Raw genomic sequence first — 23253 nt, forward strand, 5'->3', positions numbered from 1 at the left:
GTGAGAGGCGAGGGGGGATGGGTGGTGGGGCTTTTGTTGGTGTAGTCGGCATAGCCCTTGCTATATTGGGCGTGAGTGGAGCCATCTTAATGCCTGATTTGATCAGACTTTCAAAATGGCTGGGAAGGCTCATGGGTGAGAGTGGAGATGAGAAGGAGAATGATGAATCTTTAGTGGGAGTAGATGTTGCAGGGGGAACCCAGGGCTGGTGTGAAGGCAGGGGCGATGACAGGGATGTTGTTGGGCTTGTCACAGATGGGTCCAAGGCCTTTGAAGATTGTTCCTTTGCTGGAGGCGGTGGAGGTGAATGTGGAGCAGCTGGAGCTGAATCCTTTGCTGGTGGTGGTGGAGCAGCTGCTGATGAATCCTTTGGTGGAGGCTGAGGTTGTGGTGCTTTTGATGTTGAAACATTGGCTCGGTCTCTGGCTGATGGAGCAGGAATTCTTCTCTCATTCCTCTCTTCTCTAACTATCTGCTCAGGACCCTGTCCAGGCCCAGTCCAATGCCTCAGAGCGTGGAGCAGGTTCTCTGTCAGCACCCTCACTCCACCTCTGCATAGATGGGGGCCATTTCTCTTAAACAGGTCCTCTCGTTTCCAGAATAGATAGAAGTTCTCAATGTAGTGTAGTCCTCTCGGGGAGCACTCTTTGGACAGCCATGTGTTCAGCTGAAGAAGCCGGCTAAACTTGTTTATCCTCCTGTCGATGTTTGGAAGAGGTCCACTTATGAAAGTTTTGATTTCCACTTTATCAAGCACGTCGAATAACTTCAAGAAGTCTTTTTTCAAAACTTCAGTCTGTTCCCGCCGCATGTCCACTGCACCCACGTGCACAATCAGCTGTTTAGCTCCTCCATGCTTAGCCATAATATTTGGAAGGAGTGACGTTATCTCAGAAACAGTGGCGCTTGGAAAAGAATGTGTGTTTATCTTTTCATGCGTCACGTGACTTATCGCGCCGTCCCCTACTAAAACAATCTGCGTGACCTTGGCAGATCCTCCTCGCTGTATTTTGGCCACGTCATCTTTCCTTTTTTCATTTAATTCCATCTCTGAAAGTGGTAAAAATCTGTTGGTGAGCTGTATTTTAGGTGACTTCACGTTATCTTTGTATCGTTTAGGCTTTGCTCCAAGTTTGTTCCAAGAAACAGCCTGGTCTTTCTGGTTTTTAGACAGTTTTGGAAACGACACAGAGTCACTGCGGTTTAGGTTGAAAGTAGCAGTTTTTCTTGTAAAAAGTGTGCTCTTCTTACCGTCGGTTGACACAGGAATGGTATCGTGAAGAACTTTTTCAGATTCCAAAACAAATATCCGTGTTTTCAGCTCATTCATTTCTTGTTGATATTTCCGACAGCGTTCACAGTCTTTCTCACTTCTTCTCCCGGACATGTCGCTGGCGTCAGATATGTCGTTAAAACTGGAAAAATGTTCTTAAAATCCTTGGTTTACTTGAAAAAGTCTAAAGCAAAAATGTTTGGAAGACAAAAACTGATTAAAAAGCTAAATAAATAAGGAAAGCAGCGATAGCAAGCGGAGCTTAAAATGTATATATTGTGGATTTGGCACACATTTGACTTGACAATTAGGGAACACTTTTACGGTCATGCATTAGGTTGATTACCGTATGTAATATTAAAAGTTAAAAATGTAAAACATTAAAAAAAAAAACACCAGACCAGACTCTTGTATGAGAAAGAGCATTTTATTGAGCACTTCTTTACTCCAATGTTTCAAAGGAAAGAGCAAGGACGAGGGGTTTTTTTTCACCAGTGGGAGTCAAAGGGAGGATTTTTAATAATATTATTTTTTAAATTTTTCGTTGTAATCTTGTTTCTTAGCAAAACCGGCAGTGCATCCGACACTGTATCTATTAGCAGTCAGGTCCACTATTCAATTTACAATAGAAATTCTCTTCTGTAAGAAAAATCAAACTTGTATTTTCAGTCTCTCTTTGCATGACTAATAGACCACTTGAAATGAAATGCTATTGCCCTCAAAGTACTCGCGTAATGCATCTGAACAAGGCAGGATTTGATTAGCTTTTCCCACATTTTGCTTGGTAGATCATCACCAAACATTAAAATCCATTGTAGACCTTTCAAGAAGTGAAATCCTAGAATGTGTCGTTTGAAAGAAAGACGAAAAAAAATCAACAGCAAAGTTTCAAAAAAAGTCCAAAAAGCAAACAAAAAAAACCCTAAAAAAAAAACGTGAATGTGTGTCAACCGCTTTGCACAATGTGAAGAAACTAGTTTTAAGGAAAAGCGTGAGGCGTCACCACTAAACAACTCACAGGTAAGTAAAAAAAACATCAACCAAAAACAGAAGCAATGACAAATAAAGCAAGCATTTTTTTTTTCAAACCAGAAGGAAAAACTCAATGGAAGAAGAAATAGTAAGTCCTAAACGTGGCAGCCAGCTCCTGAGCGTGGCTTCGGTTCGGCTCTGTCAGTGACCGAGGGCTTTACCTGCAAACCCAAAAAGCACCCACAGAACCATGAGGTAGATTTTCAGTCACAACGGACCACGAAAAAGAGAGAAGATCCTCCTAAAATATTCCCGTCCGCTGTAGTAAAACATGCCATTTCACAAAAACTACGGCTTCTGCTTTCGTATTGTTGTGTGGTTGTTTAAAAAAGGACAGAGTAAAAGAAAGATATTCGATTTTCTCTGAGAATTTTCTTAATTGCTTTTTACTTTTTATCAGTATTGCCCTCATAGAAGATTGACTTTATTGCTACCAGAGACGAGATAGCATAAAAACACGCGCTGCCTGGAAATGTTACAGTTTTCACTCACTCACAATGTCAATCAGATTACGTTATGTGATGATACCTGATCAAGTTCGATGGACAATAGATTGGAAAGCATGATGTAAGGAAGGCACCTTTTCCAAATGCGATTTGATGGATGAAATCACCTGTAAGTTGGGTGTATTTTATATTTTTAAAAAAGTAGGGGGAAACTATTACTTCATGCATTTTCATAACATCTAGGGGCAATGGCAGAAAGTCTTTTGGTGTCAGGTGAAAGTCGATGACAAAGAGGGAAAAGTAGAGCATCAGTGTTTTGTATCAAAATAAATCGTGTCTTTTTTTTTTTCCTTTCCTTTTTTTTTTCTTAGTGATTATAGCCAACCGCTTGAGTCCGTTTACTCCATCCTCTTTTTTTTCCTCATAAATCGGGGCTGTGCAAAATGTTCAAGTCGTCTGGTCCAATCAGAGAAGGCCGTGGCTGTTTTCTCTGTGATGTCATCGGCGGGTTCCCAACAGCTCCTCGGGATCATGGGAAGCCTAACATCACACAATGTAGTATTAACGTATAGGCGTACTTTAACGTGTATTACAGTTAAAACACAGTCAATCTTAAGTACAGCAAACACAAAGAAATCAATGTTGTTTTGTACAACATTGGGCTGTGCAATCAATCAAATCCAAGCATATGCTTATTGCTCTAATGAATTGATAATATTGTAATTGTTGATTTGCACAAGTGCAACATTTGAATAGCAAGTTGATTATCTCTGATTACAACAACTATAAAAAATTACAGCAAGAAAAAAAAAATCAAAAACCAAACAAGGGTACGAGATGGTATTTCTGCCCTTTTATGGTTCACTTTACGGTCCATTCACCTTTTGTGCTGGACTTGAACCTCAACCTCAGCCACACTTTTAGCACATTCTTTCTGCATTGTTAAAGTAACGTCTAAATATTGTTATCGAGATCATGAAAAAAGAATGTCAAGTTTCACATTTTTGTCAATATGGCCCACCACTAGTCCTGCTTGTTCTTGTTTAAATCATGCTACAACTGTGGGGCTTGTGCAACACTTACTTGGGATTACTTGCTGAGCTGACTGTACGGGGACGAGTTGTTGGAGGAGTCCACTTGCTGCGGCGTCCCATTTTCCTGAAAAGCAGAAGCCGCACATGGCACTTAGAACGCTGTAACGACCACCTTCACTGTGTTTGCTGTGTTTGAGATAATTGATGCTTTTGATGGACAAAGGGAATTCAAGGACTCTTAAGTGGAGGCCAGTGTGAATTCATAAAACAGCAATTACTTTAAAAATGTATTATCGAAAAACAATTGTTATTTACTTAAAATATGAGTGCTATAAGTGGACTCACCGGTACTTGCTGCACTTGAGGATACTGAGGCATGTAGGCTCCTTGTACAGCCGGGTTTGCAGCCATGTACTGTAACGCACAGGTTCGAAATGTTACAAATAACTCAAAAATGGAAAGTTATAAGCTCCAGGAGTGTCCAGTTTAAATAATAGAATTAGTCACGATACTAAAATTTTTCAGTTTCAATGCTAAAGAACATATTAAATTCTTGATACCAATTCCAATAAGACAATGATAATTTAAAAATGATGTTTTTTAGGTCAAGGTTTTAGACAATAAATTGACGTTTTCAATACAAAATAATAGTTCTTTCTGTGGTCTTTCTGATAAAGCTCAAGATAATTCTAGAACTGTTTATGTGATTATTTTAGCCTCAATACTTGCCAGTTTTTTGTGTTTGTTCTTGCACCAGTTTTGTTTTGAAAACCTCAAAATTCTTGTAAAACTGTTATGTGATTTTATTTTTTGTATCGATATTTGATCAAAAAAGTAACTACTACTACTACTACTACTACTACTACTACTACTACTACTACTACTACTACTACTACTACTACTACTACTACTACTACTACTACTACTACTACTACTACTACTACTACTACTACTACTACTACTACTACTACTACTACTACTACTACATCCCACCACTATACTACTACTACGATTACAAGTACCACTGTAAACTACATATAATTACATTCTGTGTTTTGTAGGTTTTAACTACACTTATTATCTATCATGTGAATTACACCTTGCTTGACTGAAAAAGTGGATTTTGGCTGCTATCTGTTTATAAACAAAATGAGGTTATAAAAGACTTAATTAAAATGGGGATTTGGCTGATTATGTGATGGATGATGTGTGTGGGCTTTGGTTTAACTGACCGCTCCTGGGTTTCCCAACGACAGCTGTCCCATCTGCTGAGAGAGGAGGGACGAGGGGTGCAGTGACATGGATGGGTCCACAGAGGGCGACATCACAGCTGTCTGCAATGGAAAAGGCAATACAGCAAGAGAACATCAGGAGGATGATCAAACGGAACTTGTACATTGATCTAGCAAACAATTTTATTCCATATAAATAAATCAGTTGATGTGCTCATCATGACACCTGTTAGTAATTCATCTGAAGGAATGTGGGGCAACTTTAACCAGCTGAACAGTGTTTACAAGCTCCCAAAGAGTCTGCACAAAGAGTCTGTAACCTCTCAAAAATATATATAATAATTTGGAATTTGCCAGCTTTAACAAGGAATGGTGAGACACAGATAGATGAGGAAACTAGTTGAACATTTGGTTGTATATTTAGGACAAAAAACATGTACTAAGTAAAAAAAAAAAAAAAAAAAGGTCACTCGAGGTAACTGCTGTTGTGATTTTGGGCGTTACAAATATAAATTGAATTGAATTGAATAGTGGTGTTGGGTATATGATTGTTATTATTATTACAGGTGTGAGTGACCATTGTGCCCAAATACAGAATGCATTGGAAATTTGCGCATTTAAATTGCCTTCTTTCAAAAGTGCATATGCCAGGTTAGACTATTCTGCAATATAATGCAGTGAACATATACATTATTATCACAATAGTTATGATTTGACAAATAACTCATTTATTGTGTTAAATGTTTAAACTGTCAGAAAATTGTGTGCAAATTGTCCTTATATTGTCACTTATTGATGACACAGATGGAGGGATTCTGTTTTAGAACTACAAAAACTAGCACTAATTAGCACTAGCACTAATTTAACTAATGTAAATCTATGACAATTATTTACCACAGGCGCTATCTGACCAAATTAGAAACTGCAATATGCAATATGCAATACACAATACACTAAAACAGGTTCAACTTCCATGTGTTTAGTTTTCCATCGAATGAGAAGGCTTAATAATTATTTTTCTTTTCAGAATCAGAATGTGTCTTGAGCAACAACACAGCAATACAATAAACAAAGTGACCCACACAGCGACCGACCTGCTCAGTGCAGTTGATTTAATTTGTTCATCAGCGTTAAGGCTGAGCGATCCTGCAGCGCTCCTGCCCGGGTCGCCCACAGAGCAGAGCCAACGGAAAATGTGCAAATTGCTGCTCCATAATTTATATCAAAATAATATGTCTCAAAATATGGTCAGCACTAGTTCTTTTCTGTATATTTGGATGTTTTTGTGCAAAATCCTAATAATTTAGCTTTTGCCTGTGCGACTCAGACGTGGATGCACAGGTAAGGTAAAGGTATCTTGATGATAATATTCAGATGTTAGAGTATCGCATAAAACATTTTCACGACTATAAAACCTATTACAGACTACATAGCAGGTTTGGTATATTTGTATTCGTAAACGGCCTATTTTGCATCCCTTTTTAATGTGTTTTACTACTAGACAATATGCTCAACATTCAAATTTTGCATATCTACAAAAAAACATATGCAATATTATAAATATTTCGATATATCGCTACCTCTATGCAACAATTTATGTTCGTCGATTACCATCCTACACAATCAGTTTACTCATTGTTCCAGTACCAAACCTCGATAAATAACCTTCAGAATGACATCTAACGTAATAATACATATGTAAATGCTAGTTGGCGTATCCTTTTAATGTGTGCATTTTAAGTCAAGTTAAAGTGTAAATCTTAAAAACACTTTCTGTTGAGTCACAGTCGTTCTGTTGTGATGTTTAGTCGATGGTACATTTCTCTGGGTCTTTCAAACAGGACGCCTCGGGGTGAAATGGTGGGTGGGGGAGCTGGTGGGGGGAGCGGGGCAGATGAGCGGAGACACTTGTTCTACTGGAAACCATCTGTTGGACGAGTCAAAGAGTCACAAGACTGTCTCTGCTGCAGGCATTTCCTCTTGGATCTGAGCAGAGGAGGAGCTGAGGGGGCACTGCCTGACCGTCTCTCGGACCGTTTTTTTTTCCCCCAGACACACTTAAACGCACACAAAGACACAAGCTCTGTAAGTCTGTGAACGTAAAGGGGAAGTTCACCCTGTCAGCAGACGAAGAGCATGTTTCAGTAAAGGGAGACCGGAAAGACGCAATGTGTAGAGTTTTAAGGAGCGACACTACTTTGTACTTATTGTCTTTTTTTGTATCTAAGAGTTTTAATTTCTATTCACCGTTTTGATATTTGCATTTGCATATTCCCCCTTAATCAAGCCGTTGTCATAGATTCATGAACTCACCGGGTGTTGCATAATGTAGGGTTGATGTGCCATCCAGGAATGACTCTGTACCTGTATCAAAGAAAAATACATTTCAATTTAAACTTACTTTGCTATTGTATTTATAAGTGTTGATGAATAGAAAGACGCTGGCATCTGGAAGGGCATCTGTTGTAATTCACTGCATAAAAACTTCACTGGGGTTTACTGTAAGAGCATGTATTCAGTCATTTACATTAAAAGCTAAATAGGGCTGCAATGATTAATCAGAATGATGGTGACTAAACGACTATTAAAATAATCTGACTATTTTAACAGCTACCCACTGTTTGGTGCCGGAAGTACCTTGAAATTATGTATATTAAATGTTTGAAAGCTCGCTCAGGGCTAATCGGTACAACGCCTATAATTTTATTTAAAATCTGTTATTAACACATTTTGCTGTATTTTACATGTGTTTTTGGACTGGAAACATCTGTGTTAAGGACATTAGTTACCACAAATCTGCCAAGCCTCTGCTGTGCGTTTTAACTAATAAAATGTATTTCTACATTTCTATGGCAAGAAATTATGAAAAATTGGTGATCCCATAACATGTTCAATTTAATACAAACAAAATCTCCATGGCATGATAGAAAATGGTTGATAAGCTGATTTATATTTATATATATATATATATATATATATATATATATATATATATTTTTTTTTTTCCAATCGCTAACTTTTTATATAATCGTTACTTACAAGTAACTACTACTTATAAGTTTCAGCCCAAAGCTAAAACACTTCTTTACAAAGTAGCTTAATATTCATAAAAGGTAAGGTACACTTTGTAATTTGAATAATTATAGTCCCATGACCCAACCTGATGACTAACCTCATTCAAACCATTAAAAGACTATATATATAGTATATTTAATGTCAGGAATGTTCTAGTCTATGACACATTTCACAACGCCTTTAAAATTGTGCAACATTTTTAGATCACCTGCCATTTCATGTTCATACACTCAAAATACTCTTGTCGTTATCTCGCCGGCGTTTACAGTAGATGTTGGGACCGTCTGGCCTGTGACAAATTTGTGCAACTCTTTTGGGGCCAAATCGGTCGGCCCGTGTTGCCATGGCAGCGGGACTTTAAACAGTGACCTCATCTGCCGAGAAGTGCACGTCCTCTGGATATTTCTCTCTCTCTCTTTTCTCTATCACTCTCTTCTCAATGTTTTATTTGTCTTTTTTCTCTTCTTTTTTGGGGGCTCGTAATGTGCTGCTTTTAGGCTAAATGACATGTGGAGCTGGAGTTAGCAGAGGCTCTTGACAGTGGCGGGTAAAAGGCCTGACCCTGCCTCCCGGAGCGATGAGCGCAGCAGCAGCAGCGCTGATACAGTTTGTCCTATTAGCCTTTTGTAAGAGGACCACACGACAGGTTTTACTGGTATGGTTACAACAGCCGCCATTTTGTCTCTCTTTTCAAACATTATGGACTTGTCATGTTACTTCAATTTTTTTATAGAGTTTAGAGTTCTCATACACTATACTATATATACGATACTATAAATAGCAAATGAATCACAGGATACGTATACACTTACTCATACTTAAACATAAAAAAGTACAGTTATCTAATAAATCTGCTTAAATAGTCATGTAAGCACTACTAGTTTGATACAGGGCTTCACAATAAACTAAATAAATCTCAATAACACTGAAGTCTTCCATGTGACAGAAATGTATTGTTTATATTGAAAATGTTGAAACATTTCAAATTTTAGTCATGGTTTTGTTTATTAATTCTAAATTTGCCTTGATTTAGTCTTGCTTTAGTCTGATTTTGACTAATACCGGTACATTAAGGCATGAACATATTTGTTTTAATATAACTGGCATTATTGTGTCACAAAAGTTTAATCAAACATCGCAATAATATCGATATTGCAGTACCGTCGTATCGCATGTCGCACTCATTTCCAATATCAAGCAGCCCTAGTTATTAGTTAAATGAGTTTCTTGAAACAAAATTCTTGCATTTTCATCAAGGCATTAAATTCTTTTATTCAGCTATGAATGATCAACGCTGGGTCGGATATAATAGAAAATAGGAGACGTTTCGCAGGTAGATAAATATTTTGAATAATATGCAAAGACTGTAGTTAAAACGAGGAGAAGTGGGAACATATAAACTTCACGAACTGGAATAATCTGAACCCAATACAAGACCTTGACTAATGCTTTCTTTGGAAGATAACCACTCTTGTGGTTATCTTCCTAATAGCTTTATCTCAAAAACATCTGGCAGCGAGTTGTAGTTGTAGTCTTTTTGTGCTGCTGAACTACTAAAGAGACGCTCCATGGTTCATTTTCGGAAACTGTTTCAGTCATTTGTTTGTTTCAGGCGGATAATTCCTTTCTGATTTGAATGTTTTTGTGAAGCGCTTTCCCAATGAAAAATATATGACTTTGATTTGAATTGCTTAATTTCTACAGCAATGGACGACCGTTGCAATAGCTTGAAATCCATGAATAATGAGGGCGTTCAGCCATTTGGACTATAGCTAAGCCACTGTTCATGCATTAGCTTCGTTAAGTTACACTAATATACAAAGGCTGATTAAACAAACTGCACTTTTCAACCATATTTGGATATTTGGAAACAAGTTGAGAAAACAGACTGCATGACTAAGCAGAAACCACCAATGTTTATCTGTTTAGCTCGTAAATGTCAAGTTATATCCTGGAAAATAACTAAATTATCTAACATCGAATAAGGGAATTTCCAAGCCATGCAAGTTTTAGAATTATAAATGAATTGTAGCCACACAGTTGACTTGTCTGCTATCTGCCTAAAAATTAGCCCTCATTTTCAATTTGCACTTGTTGTATTTATGTGTATTAGAGGCTAGTAAATGCAAATATCCAATAACAACAGACATGGTGACTGTCACTGAAACCGCAATTCAATTTATTTTTGTGACGCCCAGAATCAAGGATCAAACAATGACACAACTAAAAGCTGATTAAACAGTGTTCACAGGAGTTTAGTGAATGGATAACTGTCCCAGCATCCTCTGTCCTCAGACCCTCCTTCCCGAAAAACTGCTAAAATCCTTGGGGAGAACCACAGAATTTAATTGAAAGTCTTCAGAAAAACCTTCCAACCAGGAACGAATTATTAGCCTGCAATTTTGTCAAAACAACGAATGGGGCGTCTCTTTAGTAGTTCAGCAGCACAAAAGGTCCATGACTACGACTCGCTGCCAGATGTTTTTGAGATAAAGCTATTAGTAACTTCAAGAGTGGTTATCTTCCAAAGAAAGCATTATTTAAGGTTTTGTATTACAGATAGGTCAAGTTTATTCCAGTTAGTGAAGTTTATATGTTCCACTTTTCCCTGTTTTTACTAAAACATTGTAAAAACTAAAGTTATGAGAGTATTAGCATCAACAGTGACCAGTAAAGTGTCTTACTTAACCTTTTTGTCTCCTTCTCCAACTCATGTACTGGTGATTCTGTTTACAGCATAGAGTCAATGTTCACTAATACATTGTATTGTTTTAATGACATTTATGTCCAAAATCATTCATCTGGGCTGAGCCAGGTTAACAGCCCTGGTTTGGGAATTGTGATTTTAAGTACAAACATTATGAGAGTTTTAGCATCCTCAGAGGCCAGTTCATATTTTAATTGATTGACCTAATTCTTAAATAATATCCTGGACTAGGGCTGAATGATTTTGGAAAAAAAATAAATTCTGTTTTAAAGGATTCTGGTCAAAGAGCACATTTTAAACTCGTACTTGAGTACTGAGTAACAGTTTGGACGTAAATGTATTTAAAATATATTTTATAATTTACTGTAATGTAATCTGGCAAATAAAACGTTAAATAATGCACAGATACTGGTATTTCCAAAGAATAGACTTAAAACAAATGATATCTGAATGTGAGATTTAAGAGTTTGATGCATTTGATGCTGTTCATATAAAGCTTTGGTCACTATAGAATTATTTACAGTGGGAACTAGAGTAATCAAAACCTTTACTCAAGTAAGAGTACTGTTACTTCCAAATAAATATTACTCTGTAAAAAGTGAATGTAACTGAGTATTGCCCATTTCTGCTTGCGGTTTGCTAAATATTCAACTATTCAAATTGTGATTTCGACCTTGCAGACAATCCTGAACCAATCAAATCCAGTATCGGTGCATCTCTACTTCATATATAGTTTTCTGTGGCTGTTTCTGTACCTGATAAGCAGAAACCGGAGACATATATGGCGACATGGTTGGCTGCACCGTCATTATCCTGTTGGTGACTGGATACGGAGTGGAGTAATACCTGGACACGATACACAATACAAATCAGTGAGGCGCAGAGGCGATTTTCTGTATGTAGTCCATGTAATCCCTGTATATACTATGTATCTCTTTTGTGACCTACCCATTCTGTAGAGCCGCTGTGGAGGGGTCATAGGTCAGAGTCATTGTGCCCTACAAAGAGAGAAAACATTCAAAAGTGATTCATTGATAACTCAATTGCAGGGACACGATTCTAAATCATTTCAGAATTGGTCATTTGATTTTGGTCTTAATGTTTGGCTTGTAAATACTTTTAAAAATGACATTTTAATTTAAATATGCCATGATTTTGTTTCTTTAAATGTTTAGTTGATGTCTATTTGTATTTATTTCCGTCCTCTGGTCAAGTTCTGTTGTGTCTGTGTTTTTCTATTGCAAAGAGTGAGAGGTTTTATTTGTAACAGCAGCTAAACCTATGTGGCACTTGATTTTAACTATCATCATCATCATTCTTGAATATAGTATCTACAATTGTACACAATTGTAAATACTGTTAAATATAAATAATTGTGATTGAATTGATAGAAAATGGAGTTGATCTGTAAATTATATTGCTTGTAGAATAGTTTTAGATATACAAGCTCCTACAGATGTCGTCACACAAGCCGTGCACGCAACACCGCAGAAGAAATCCAGATAATTTTACTGGATAAAAAGCAACAGATTGACGGGAGAAGTGGATTTCTGTAACTAAATAGACCAGCAGCAAGTCTACAGCGAGTCTTACATTCAGTTAAGCTACAATTGTTTGCATTGATTTTGGGAGCTTTTATTTAGGGAAAGATTTAACCATTGTCTGATAACGATTCAAAAAAGAGCCGTCTAAACTCTTTAACAGAACAGTCGTGCCAAGGGCCACTTATGTTTAATCTGATTTACAGCTTCACTGAATAAACTCCAAAAGCAAAAAGGCTTGTTGCCATTCATTACCGCGATCTTTCCTCTGCCAATGTGGCGCCCTCAGAAAATGCAGTTGGATACCAGAGCTCTATAGTAAGTTAGTGTAATTTGTTTTGTCTTAATGTGTTGTTCTACTATTGTTAGATGAATAGGTTGTCCTGTAATGTGTGTAATATATACGTACCAGTCTCAAGTCTCCTGTCTGTCCGTTGGGAACAAACCCGCTGTGCCCATGTTTCTTTCTTTGGCTGTCTGCAAATTTGCACAGCAGCGGTTGTGATGGAGCTGCAATGCACGAGAGGAACGGCGGTGACCAAAACATCATTTAAAGACAAACAATTTCAATCTGTGTCACTATTTTAAGCTTGCGAAGGAGCAGTAATTCCTTTCTTACCGAGCCCTCCGGTTCCAATCTTGATGAATTTGCCGTTGAAGTGGGCGATGACCGCGTTGCACTGCTCCGTTGTGTCCATCCTAAAGAGAAGAGGCATGACTCATTGTCTACCTTCTCTGCAAACAGCGCTGATCAACCTTTGCCTCTTCATGCTCCAAACTGAAGATGTCTCACGTTAGGTGCAGTGATGATTGTTTAAAATGGATTGTAAATGATGTGTTACTTTGTGTTAGTGCTGTGTGTATTAAGAATTGTAAGTTGTAAAAGTTGTAATTAAGTATCAGTCTAGTTTATAAATTTGCTACTAAAGTGGAAAATAAATAATAAAATAATAATCTTTTTTTAAATGCAATCTAAAGATGGTGTACTCAAATGTTGAGTATTCTTATTCTGTAAACCTAAGTTAAAAGGTGCACTGTGTAACTTTACTGGAGGAGGGTCCGCCACATCTCCACCGGGAGTAGGCGTTACTTATATCAATGCCAAGTTCAAAGTAAAAGATAATAATACATTAGGCAATACTATCTACTAACTACACTTTTAATGGCTTTAATCAAGCCTGATTGGTTTATCCAAGGATTCAGGTTTAGTTTAATTTGTTATCGTTTGTTCATTATTAATAAAAGTGCTTGACAGGTTAGACTACATACAGTATTTTACTCATGAATAATTATATTTAAGATTTTACTAAAATAATATGCCTATTTTACCTCAGTTTGACAATTGTGATGTTGACATGTGACATGGAGGTAATTCCATAACTGTAACTTTGCGATCTTACTGTAAACAATTATTTTGTTAAATGATTGTTCAAGCAGGGGTCCCAACCACCGGCCCAGGGCCCAAACCCGGTCCACGGGCCATCTGCTACCGGTCCTCAGAAGCAAATGTAACCAATGTTTTACATCATATTCTTATTCTTGTTTTATTGTCTGCTTCTATGTCCCTCTATCCTATGTGTGCGTTACCAAGAAAATATAGAGATAATGAATCAAATAAACAGCAAACATAACTAATAAGGTATTTTAAAAGTTCTTGAAGGGTTTGCACACATTTTACGCTGTTATTACCACGCTCTTCCCCCTTCAACCGGCCCTTGAAAAAACTCTTGTGATTGTAGGAAAGGGGTTGGGTATCACTGGTTTAAACTGTTTAAACACAAGAAATGTCACTTTCTGTACAACACAGACAGAGGGATTCAGTTTTAGAACTAAGCCCAACTCCCTGTACTATTTTACTTTTATTTAATAATTGAATGATTGATGTAGAAATATGATAAATATTTTCCACAGGTGCTATCCCAACAAAGAAAGTCATAATCAGAAAAACATGAGGACTTTGCACATGCTTTATTAAGGGTATTAAAAGAGTAGTTATTATTAAGTGCTTCCATACATTTGGAAGTATCTTAATGTGATTAGTGTAACAGACCTGGCAAAGCCCACTCCTCGGCTGTTCCCGCTGTAGTCCCGGAGGATGCGAGTGGAGACGACCGCTCCAAATGGCTGCAGCATGTTCTCCAGCTCCTTTTCATCCACTGACAGGGGCAGGTTGGACAGGTACAGGTTTGTGGGGTCCTGCTCCTGTTGCTGAAAATCCAATGTGAAAATCAGTGAGATGGAATAATAACATTGTAATTGTGAGTCAATATAACTCGGATCCACGCAAGATTTGGGGGATGTTTTGTTCACTCACCAAACAGAAATATTTATGCGAATACAAAGTCATACAAGAGGTGACGGTGAATAAGGAAGTTGAGTGGGTGTGATATAACCAGAAATTTGCAGTAGTGAATGCTCCTTCTGCGTTGTGTCCTTGGGCAAAACACTTCACCTTTCCTGCCTTTGTGGATGAGTTTACAGTATGTGATGTTTGAGGCCATGGGTGCAGAAAGGAAAGCTACAGCCCCAGGACATCAACAGAAGCAACAGAAGCAAAATACCAAAAAAATTGAATGAGTGTATGAATAATGAACTAAATTGAGTATTTTATGTATCTATTTTACATTACATGCAAAAATAATAATAATTTCAAGTACATTTTGTTGGTTTATAACATAATTTACCAAGAATATTCGTTTAGGGTTGTTTGTCTGTGTTACAAACTTCCTAGTTTCATAGAATTACTTCCGTATTTGTTTTTAATCTTATCAGTGTGAGTATTAATGGAACGATAGGTAGAGTTCATGTACAGTATATAGTTAGAGCAAACAGCCTGCTCCTCGGCTCGGAGCCAATACAGACGCTCCTGGAAACAGCAGGAGAGTGGTGTAGCCTAGCTACCGCCACATTCGCCCTGCGCTCCGTGTTGTTTGTTCCCAACAAGCAGCTCATGCATTTCTCCAGAGAACCAGCACTCATAAATTAACCTTCTCCTATGAATTTGAACAGAGCAGAGGCAGAGCTGGAGAAATCTGATGATCTACACAATTTCCACTTCCCACTGCGAGGCAAATGCCAGCTGTGGGAGAGGAACTGAGTCTAAAAATAAGAAGAAAAGTGTAAAAGCGGGGCACGGCTGTACGTGCATTATAGGTGGGAGGTGTCTGTATCCATAGTGTTAACCTGCAATAATGGTGTGACAACGCTTTATAGCAGCTCCCTCAGGTGATGTGCAGAGCTGTGAGGAGGTGCTGGTCCAAAGCCGACTGGTTATTTGGCAAAGCGAGAAGTGACATCTGTTTCTATGGTAACGTAAATGGGGTCACGAGTAGAACAGCTTGTCAGGTCATGTGACTAGCCTAATGTCACTCTCCATACAGAGAACATACATGCATGCATTACTGAATACGCTACACTACACAGACCGGGAGGCTGCAAGACAAGAGCACATGTTCTTTTTCACAAACTCACCTTGGCCATCTGCGCTTGGATGCCACTGGTTTTCAGCGCGTGCACTGCCTTCATTGCTGCGGCCGGGCTGTCGAAGTCCACAAAACCATAACCTACAAAACAAGGCCAAACATAGACAAGAAATTAACTACCTATACTATACTAATTGTTAATAATCTGTCATACAACGCCCTTTAGAATTTGTCCAACACAAGGGGCACACTGGGTCATGGCTAAATACAATGTAAAGCAAAATGTAAAAATCTGTATGTTCCATAGTTTACTGGAAAATATTATCACTCCATTATTGCAAATACTATCACTCCATGTCGCAGCAGTCTCTCCAGCTGTAAGTGGAAGTGCCTCCAGTATAAGATGAAACAAGACTCCTGATTGCTGTATCATATTAGAGCCTAATCTTGCATGTATTTGGACTGATTAGACTCAATTTCCTCTTACAAGCTGTATGATTACTGAGGGAAACGGGGCATTGAGGAGTGTAATTTTATGAATTGTAGAAAAAAAAAACAGTTTTATCGTTTGTTCTGCTTCTCTTCCCTTTGTTAAGAACTAAAAGAACCAAAAAGCAGGACAAAGGGGACAAAAGAAACCAGGAAGAAATTGGGTCTCTATCCCTTATGTCTCGGGACTGTCAGAAAAACTGCAAATAATTTTTAGGCAACACGAAAACCCAGTTTATTTTAAACCAGGCAACACTTTAAGACAAAAACTGGTTCACCCTAAGGACAAGATGCTGACACAAAAACAGAGCAATGTAGTTTATTCCATCCAATGCAGTGAAGAAAATTGTAATGAGCGGTACATAGGTGAGACTGAACAGCCACTTCACAAGAGGCTTTATCAGCACAGAAGACATGCTAATTCAGGACCCCAGAGTGCATCTTAAAGCCACTTACCACTCTATTGAGGAAAGTGATGTGAAGCTGCTAAGCAGGAGAAAAGATGGTTTGAAAGAGGAGTTAAGGAGGCAATTTTTGTTAAAACTAGAGAATCCTTCTTTAAACCAAAATGGAGGTTTAAGATTCAACCTTCCAGTTGTAAATAATAGTGTCTTGAAACCCTGATGCTAATCAGGTACTCAGTGATGAGGGAGCAGAAGTCAGTGGGCAAGTCTTACACAGAGTAGGATATAAAACCCAGAGTTCCCAGACTGGATTTGCAGATTGAGAATGACTCTTGGATGAGAGTCGAAACGTTTTGTTTTTCCAGACGATACAACTGATTTTTTTCTACAATGGAACACTCCTGGACCAATGAGGGATTACACCGACTTATTTTTCATTTTCATAATAATTGTCAGCTTTACAAACCTTTACATTTGTTGGTTGTCTTGTCCAGGATTGCCTTCGCCGACTGAATCTTTCCATACCTAGAAGCAAATACACAAGAGTTTTAGACTAATCCTACTCGTGTTTATTACTGTTCAACTCAATATTGACATTAGCAATTATCTCTTATTACATTTTCAAAATCACGTTAACACACTTAAAAGTCAAGTAAATGTGGGTTTGACATATAAATGAATTACAAGTTCCAATATTAGGTATTTATCATTTATATTTTACCTGTTTATTGTTAATGAAAATTCAATTAAATCATGCATAATAAACATGCAGTATAAATGTTTCTGCTTTCCAAGGGTCTAGATAAAACTTGGCAACTTTTAAGATATTAACGTTAGAATATGCCAAAAATAAAAAGAATTATAATTCAGCGTTCATTCATGTTTTCTCTAGTATTGGTGTTACAGGTAAGTTATGATTTATTATAACCTGGTGCATTGTTTAGCTCACGTTTAATCCAGACTTAATAGAGTTGACTGTGGCAGCTGTGATGTGCGATCAGAGCATGCACTATAGCACACCCAGTGAATGTCCAGCTTACATCACCATTCAGACCCTGTTTTGCTATGAAAAGCTCTTTCATTTCTGCTTTGTGCTGGCAAACACGTGAACAAAACACAAGCAAACAGGACACAAACAGCTGCTACTGCTGTGTCTGGTTGTATAGCTGAGTGGCTCGGGCCCATATGCTCCCCATTCAAAGGCGAAATGACGGCACAAAACTGCACTAATTATGTCACGATCCGCCGCAGTCGCCACACTCGCTGCTATCACATATCGAACATGGAGCTGTTTGAAAATGCCTTTCAGTAAAACAATCATCTTTGCCGCCCACTTCACACACCACACCAGAGCCACGGTTTTAAATGTAGTTTATGGAGCCACAGTGGTTGGAGAGTTTTATGTGTCAGTGAACATTCTGGTGAACTAAATGTGTTATGCGTGATGTGGCAGCACGTTGCAGACGACAACTGAGTCCAAACCATTTTTCTATAAATATTAAAAGTGAAATTCTGCTGCAGTGGAGTAAAGATTGATACAAACAAAATGGACACTCTTATTTTATTCATCATTGTTAATTTAATGGAGACAGTGGTTGTCATTAAATAATATTGTATTAAATTGTAGCCTTTCTTGTACTTTGCATAGCAATACTGAATGTTTTCCATTGTGGGACCAAATAAGTGTGATCTTATCATCAATAAAACATAATTCCATAGTAGTAATGTTTGTACCCTGAGGAACGCCACTCAGGGCCGAAACACTCAGGTGCATATTTTAAGCCAATTGCCATGCTGCAATATTAAAGAACGTTTTAATTTTTATGTAAATTAACTTGGGCTTAAAGGTCGAACATTCATTTTGTGGTCAAATGCTGTACCACTGAGCCACTGCTATCACCAAACATCTGACTAGATTTTAAAGATACATTCAAACTTGAATCATTTGCACAGTTGCATTTACAAACCTAGAAATTCCACATATGCCACATATAAATCAAACATTATTTCCTATTTCAATAACACCGTTCTTGTTCCTCCATGTCATTTACATTTCCAGACTGTAATTTAACCAACATGATATTTTCACAAATCCCTCCCACATTTTTCGACTGACTCATCGGGCAACACATAGGCCTTCAAACCTGTGACAAACTGCTGAAATAACTCAAGCTCGTGGCCCATGGCGTCACATAACTCCTCCACAGTGTGTATTTGTGCGACTCACTGGTGACAGAGCTTGACCAGGTCCAGGTCTGTGGTGGCGGGGGGCAGACCTCGGATGTACAGGTTGGTTTTGCTGAGTTGCTCCAGGCCCGTGCTGCTGCTGTTACTGCTGCTTGGACTGGAAGGAGTCATGGGGTAGGACTGCACAAACGAAAACCACTGTTAGGAAGTCAGGATACAAACAGATAAGCTCATTTAAAACCCTGGGCTAACAGTGATAACAGCATGTGCGCTGGAGCCAGGGATCCGTCGGGATGTTTGCTGCAACATATTCTACATTACAGAGCACCGCAAAGCATTTTATTGAATTCATATTTGAAATAGTTATATGTGTAAGCGGTAGAGATGTCAAGATTATTCGGTTAATTGATTATCTAGGTATCACAGGATAAAAACCATGACACTTTTAGAAGCAAAATTAAGTATTTAACTCAATCTACAGTCCCAAAAAGGTATCTAGGTGCAAGCTACCATTTTATCTGTCTGTTTTGTCACATTAAATTTATTTTGTCATTCAGGACGTTGGATGTTGTAAAGCTGGTCACAAACTTGAGGAATAGTAAGGTTCTCTTCGTCAAGGTCTCAATAATTGTGAATATTTCTTAAACCGTGTTGTTTCTTTTCCTCTAAAACACTCAAGTTGAATATTGCAACCTTAATAAGTGATATTAGTACTAGGGTTAGTTCATGGATGTGCTTTTGGATGTAAAAGTAGTTACAAGCTCACTTTATTTTGGCGTTTAGTCCAGGAGTATTCAAACTAAAATCCATTTTTGTTGGCCCAAATGATCATTGGTAGTACTTTAAACCAGAAATGTAAGTACTTTTACTATCAGAACATCACTAACTAACATTGCCTTGTGATGCAAATCTAAAATCCCTAACCCATGTTCCAAGCCTTGTTAAATTTATGGTGTCAAAGCCATGTAAAATGCACCCATCTGATTGACCTACTGTATTCCTCATTGATTTGTGGCCCTCAGTGGAAAAAATGTTTTGACACAACCGGTTTAGTCGATTAATTGGTTGATGTCTTTATCAACTAAAGCATTTATATGGACCACGGACAAAAGGACATGGCATGGTATGAGATCAATGGAGATTTGGGAATAAATTGTGATTTTATTCAGCATTTTTGCATACAATTATACAATTTACTGTACGTTTCTTGTCCAGTCAATGCATTTTGGTCCAATATATGGTCAGATCATAAGAGTTTTGAAAGCTATTGCTACTTTTAAATCTTTAGTGAAACAAGAATTTAATTTGTTATTTTGATAGTATATGTTATAAATTACATAGCAGGAAAGAGGAATGGAGAAAAGGAATGTTGATGACTGAGTGATTGTTGTTTCCATGTTCCATTATCATAATCCATACCATAAATTATATCTGATATTTTGACTGTTTAGAGCATGGGATGAGTGATGTTTGCAGCTGTAGTGGTGAATGTAGTAACAATGGTAGTAGTAGTCGTAGTAGTTCAGTTGTAGTAGCAGCTCCTATGTCATTCTAAATGCCATATATAAGTACATTAACAATTTATGCTGTAACGCTGCAGATATACTAGACCAGAGGATGTGCCCTTTAAGATTCAATGGTTTATTTCAGACCTACATTTTGTTTCAGAGAAGTGGAACAGTAACACAACATTAAAATACATACAATAAACAGTCTGCAAGAAAATGTTAAGGAATTATTAATAAACATGTTGTAAAGATGAAGAAAAAACAGTTGAAAGACAGTGGGGCTCAGTGAGGTCGTTTCAAAATGATAAAAAAGTGCCTTGCTTTTTGTATTTCCTTTCACATCGAGTGTCCAAAACAATTCCCTCTTCTACCACAATAATATATAAGTTGACTGTTGAATTTTGGTTGATTCTTGAATAAATTGAATCGTTGAATTTTGTTGCCCCGCGCTACTTCAATAATTCTGTCTTTTCTGTGATGTTCCTGTGATGCCGACTCCTTTTAAGATGGCAGACATTGAGCGTAACCATCTACAGAGTGAAGTTGTTCTCATTTGTGACACATCTGAAGCTTAGTTTAAGACTGTGGCAAGTTGCTTTGGCCTTTGAAGAGAGGGAAAAATATCCTGTCAGTCGTTACAACAGCCATATTTCTGCATCTGGGTCTGTTTTGGCGATTAAAAGGGCTTTGCTGTTGTTTAGCATAGCTACACTTTTGAGTTAAAAAAAACCCTTGCAACACTTTCCCCGGCAAAAGCATTTCCTTCCCTTTACTCATTCATTAAAATAGCTCGCGGCCATTCCCGAACCCACTTCAGTTTCGGATCAAAGACAATGCAATGGCACAATTGCACCATCTGTCTATATCCAAAGGCCTCTTGACTGCGATATGCCACAAATAAAACCAGGCCATCACAAAACACATCTCTATCTTCACAAATCTTCTGGAAATGTCAAAAACACGGTGTTTTGGAAGACGATCCGTAATATTCTATGTCATGTGCTTGCCATATGAAATCCCATTGAGTAACATTTATCTGTTACTCATGAAATGATAACTATTTATGCGTATAATTAGTGCTGCTAACACAATTATTTGAGAGTGTAATTTATGATTAATTAAAAATTGTAAATTAAATATTTAGGTAAAACGGCTTCTCTCTCCGTTCCAGTCCTGTGGTGATTCAATAGCATTTCCCTGATCACATATGGATAATTGATCAACCTGGTACTGGTGCACGTGCTATATCTTCGGGGAGAGGCAAAGAGGCCTCACAAATTTGAATTTGGCATGGCGTTATAACCCACAAACTTTTTTTAGGAAGGGTTCAAGCGAGGTCTCAGTATCGCCCACAATATTAGGAGGCACCGTGCATCACCTTGGATATCACAAACTGTGCCTCAGTGGCAACTATATGAGAGCTGTGCTGCAGGGAAGCCTATGGGGAGTATTAAAGATATCAAGCAATCAATCTTTACTACAGAAAAATATAATCTAAATCAATAGGGCTGGCACTAATCAGAGTCCATTACCTCCTCCTCTGTTCAGCAAATGCACCACTCTGACTTTTGCATTACCTCTCCCCCCCAGAACGGAATACATTAACCTATGTAATGGCCTACTACAGTATCCGTCATCAGTATTGACCAGGCAAACGAGGATACACGGACGCACAGTATTAAACTATAGCTCTCAGCAGCTCGTATCATCCTTCAGTTCAAGCCTATCCAGTTTGGCACGTCCGGCTGACTGGGTTACGTTTCATTTCCAACTAATCCCCATTTGGCATTAACGGCTTTGGTGGGACGTGAATGCAAATATTTAAGTGGAAAACGAGGAAGGGCTTCCCAATGTCACCGGCGGCTTCCTCGGGCACTCCGCGGGTACAGTTTGATCCCTGACGCCGAACGTGTCCGTACGTCCTACATGATCGATGTGCGGTAAAGGGCCTACCTGCTTCCTATTGGCTGTCTTCAGAGGGTTTCCCGGGTTTGCAAAGATCATCCTGGAGGTTTCAGCTGCACTCGGTTATCCGAACGCGAGTGGCGGCGCAGATGTAGACAAGTCAACTGTACAAAAAAAAAAAAAAAATGTAATAAATGCGGCGGCGGCGGCGGCTGTCGTTTTCAGAGCATCCGCACACTGGACGAACTGCGTGAAAGACGGTTAAAGCTCGTGAGTCCCTCCGCCGCGCATTAGGTACTGACACATCTATACAGTGGGATTCACAGAGATGGCCCAGCCCTCCGCTCCGCTTCATTGATCTACGACGTCCTGCTGCAGACCCGCTCCACGGTCCCACCTACTACGGACCAAACCATTCGCGGCGTCGCGGGGGTGTCGCGCGACGGATACGCGGTCGTTTACGCGTGGAGGCGACTCACCGCGGCGGCTGTAAGTCGGGGACGCGGCGGGCGAACGCGACCGCGCGTCGACCCGGCAAAATGGGGTTTGTCGGCGGCGCGTGAAGGGCGTTCGGGCACCGGGTTTTTACGCGCGTACGCCGAGCCGCGGGCGCCTCCCGTGTTGTTGCCGTCCGCGCATACCGAGCATTCTTCACCCCCACCTCCTCCAACCACACACACCCTCTTCCTCTTCCTACCCTTCCCCCATCCACAGGCCTACATGTCACCGAATCAGGATGCGATGAAATATAAGCGGCGCCTGGCCTGAGCTGGAGGTCACAGCGGCCCCGCGAACACTTCCCGCAGATTGGACTCAGCGACGAGTCATTAAAACAAGACACATGTATACTAAGAACTCTTCTGCTCTGTCGGCGCGGTTTAATCCACAGGGCTATTATTACCGACTGGATACGTTACTGTGGTTCTGTTCCGATGTTCAAGCATCTCTGGCATTTGGATCAGAAAGAGCCGAATGTGTGAATTATTATGTCGTCTATA

At 38.8% G+C, this 23253-nt stretch overlaps 1 protein-coding gene across 1 annotated transcript; it reads right to left on the reverse strand.

The window, feature by feature from the left end:
- Positions 1-3087: 3087 nt before the first annotated feature.
- Positions 3088-22610, reverse strand: rbms1a (RNA binding motif, single stranded interacting protein 1a). Its single transcript, XM_072464661.1, has 14 exons — positions 22304-22610; positions 18883-19022; positions 17122-17180; positions 15812-15903; positions 14391-14548; positions 12960-13039; positions 12750-12850; positions 11748-11797; positions 11555-11645; positions 7331-7381; positions 5018-5119; positions 4131-4199; positions 3835-3909; positions 3088-3291 (listed from the first exon to the last, which is right to left on the reverse strand). The coding sequence occupies exons 1-13, from the start codon at positions 22352-22354 to the stop codon at positions 3841-3843; spliced, it is 1113 nt and encodes a 370-aa protein (XP_072320762.1). The 5' UTR covers positions 22355-22610; the 3' UTR covers positions 3088-3291; positions 3835-3840.
- Positions 22611-23253: the final 643 nt, after the last annotated feature.

The sequence above is a fragment of the Eucyclogobius newberryi genome, unplaced genomic scaffold, assembly GCF_026437365.1.
Source record: "Eucyclogobius newberryi isolate DKJ021-1_F unplaced genomic scaffold, fEucNew1.0.hap1 SCAF_5, whole genome shotgun sequence".
Classification (NCBI taxonomy): domain Eukaryota; kingdom Metazoa; phylum Chordata; class Actinopteri; order Gobiiformes; family Gobiidae; genus Eucyclogobius; species Eucyclogobius newberryi.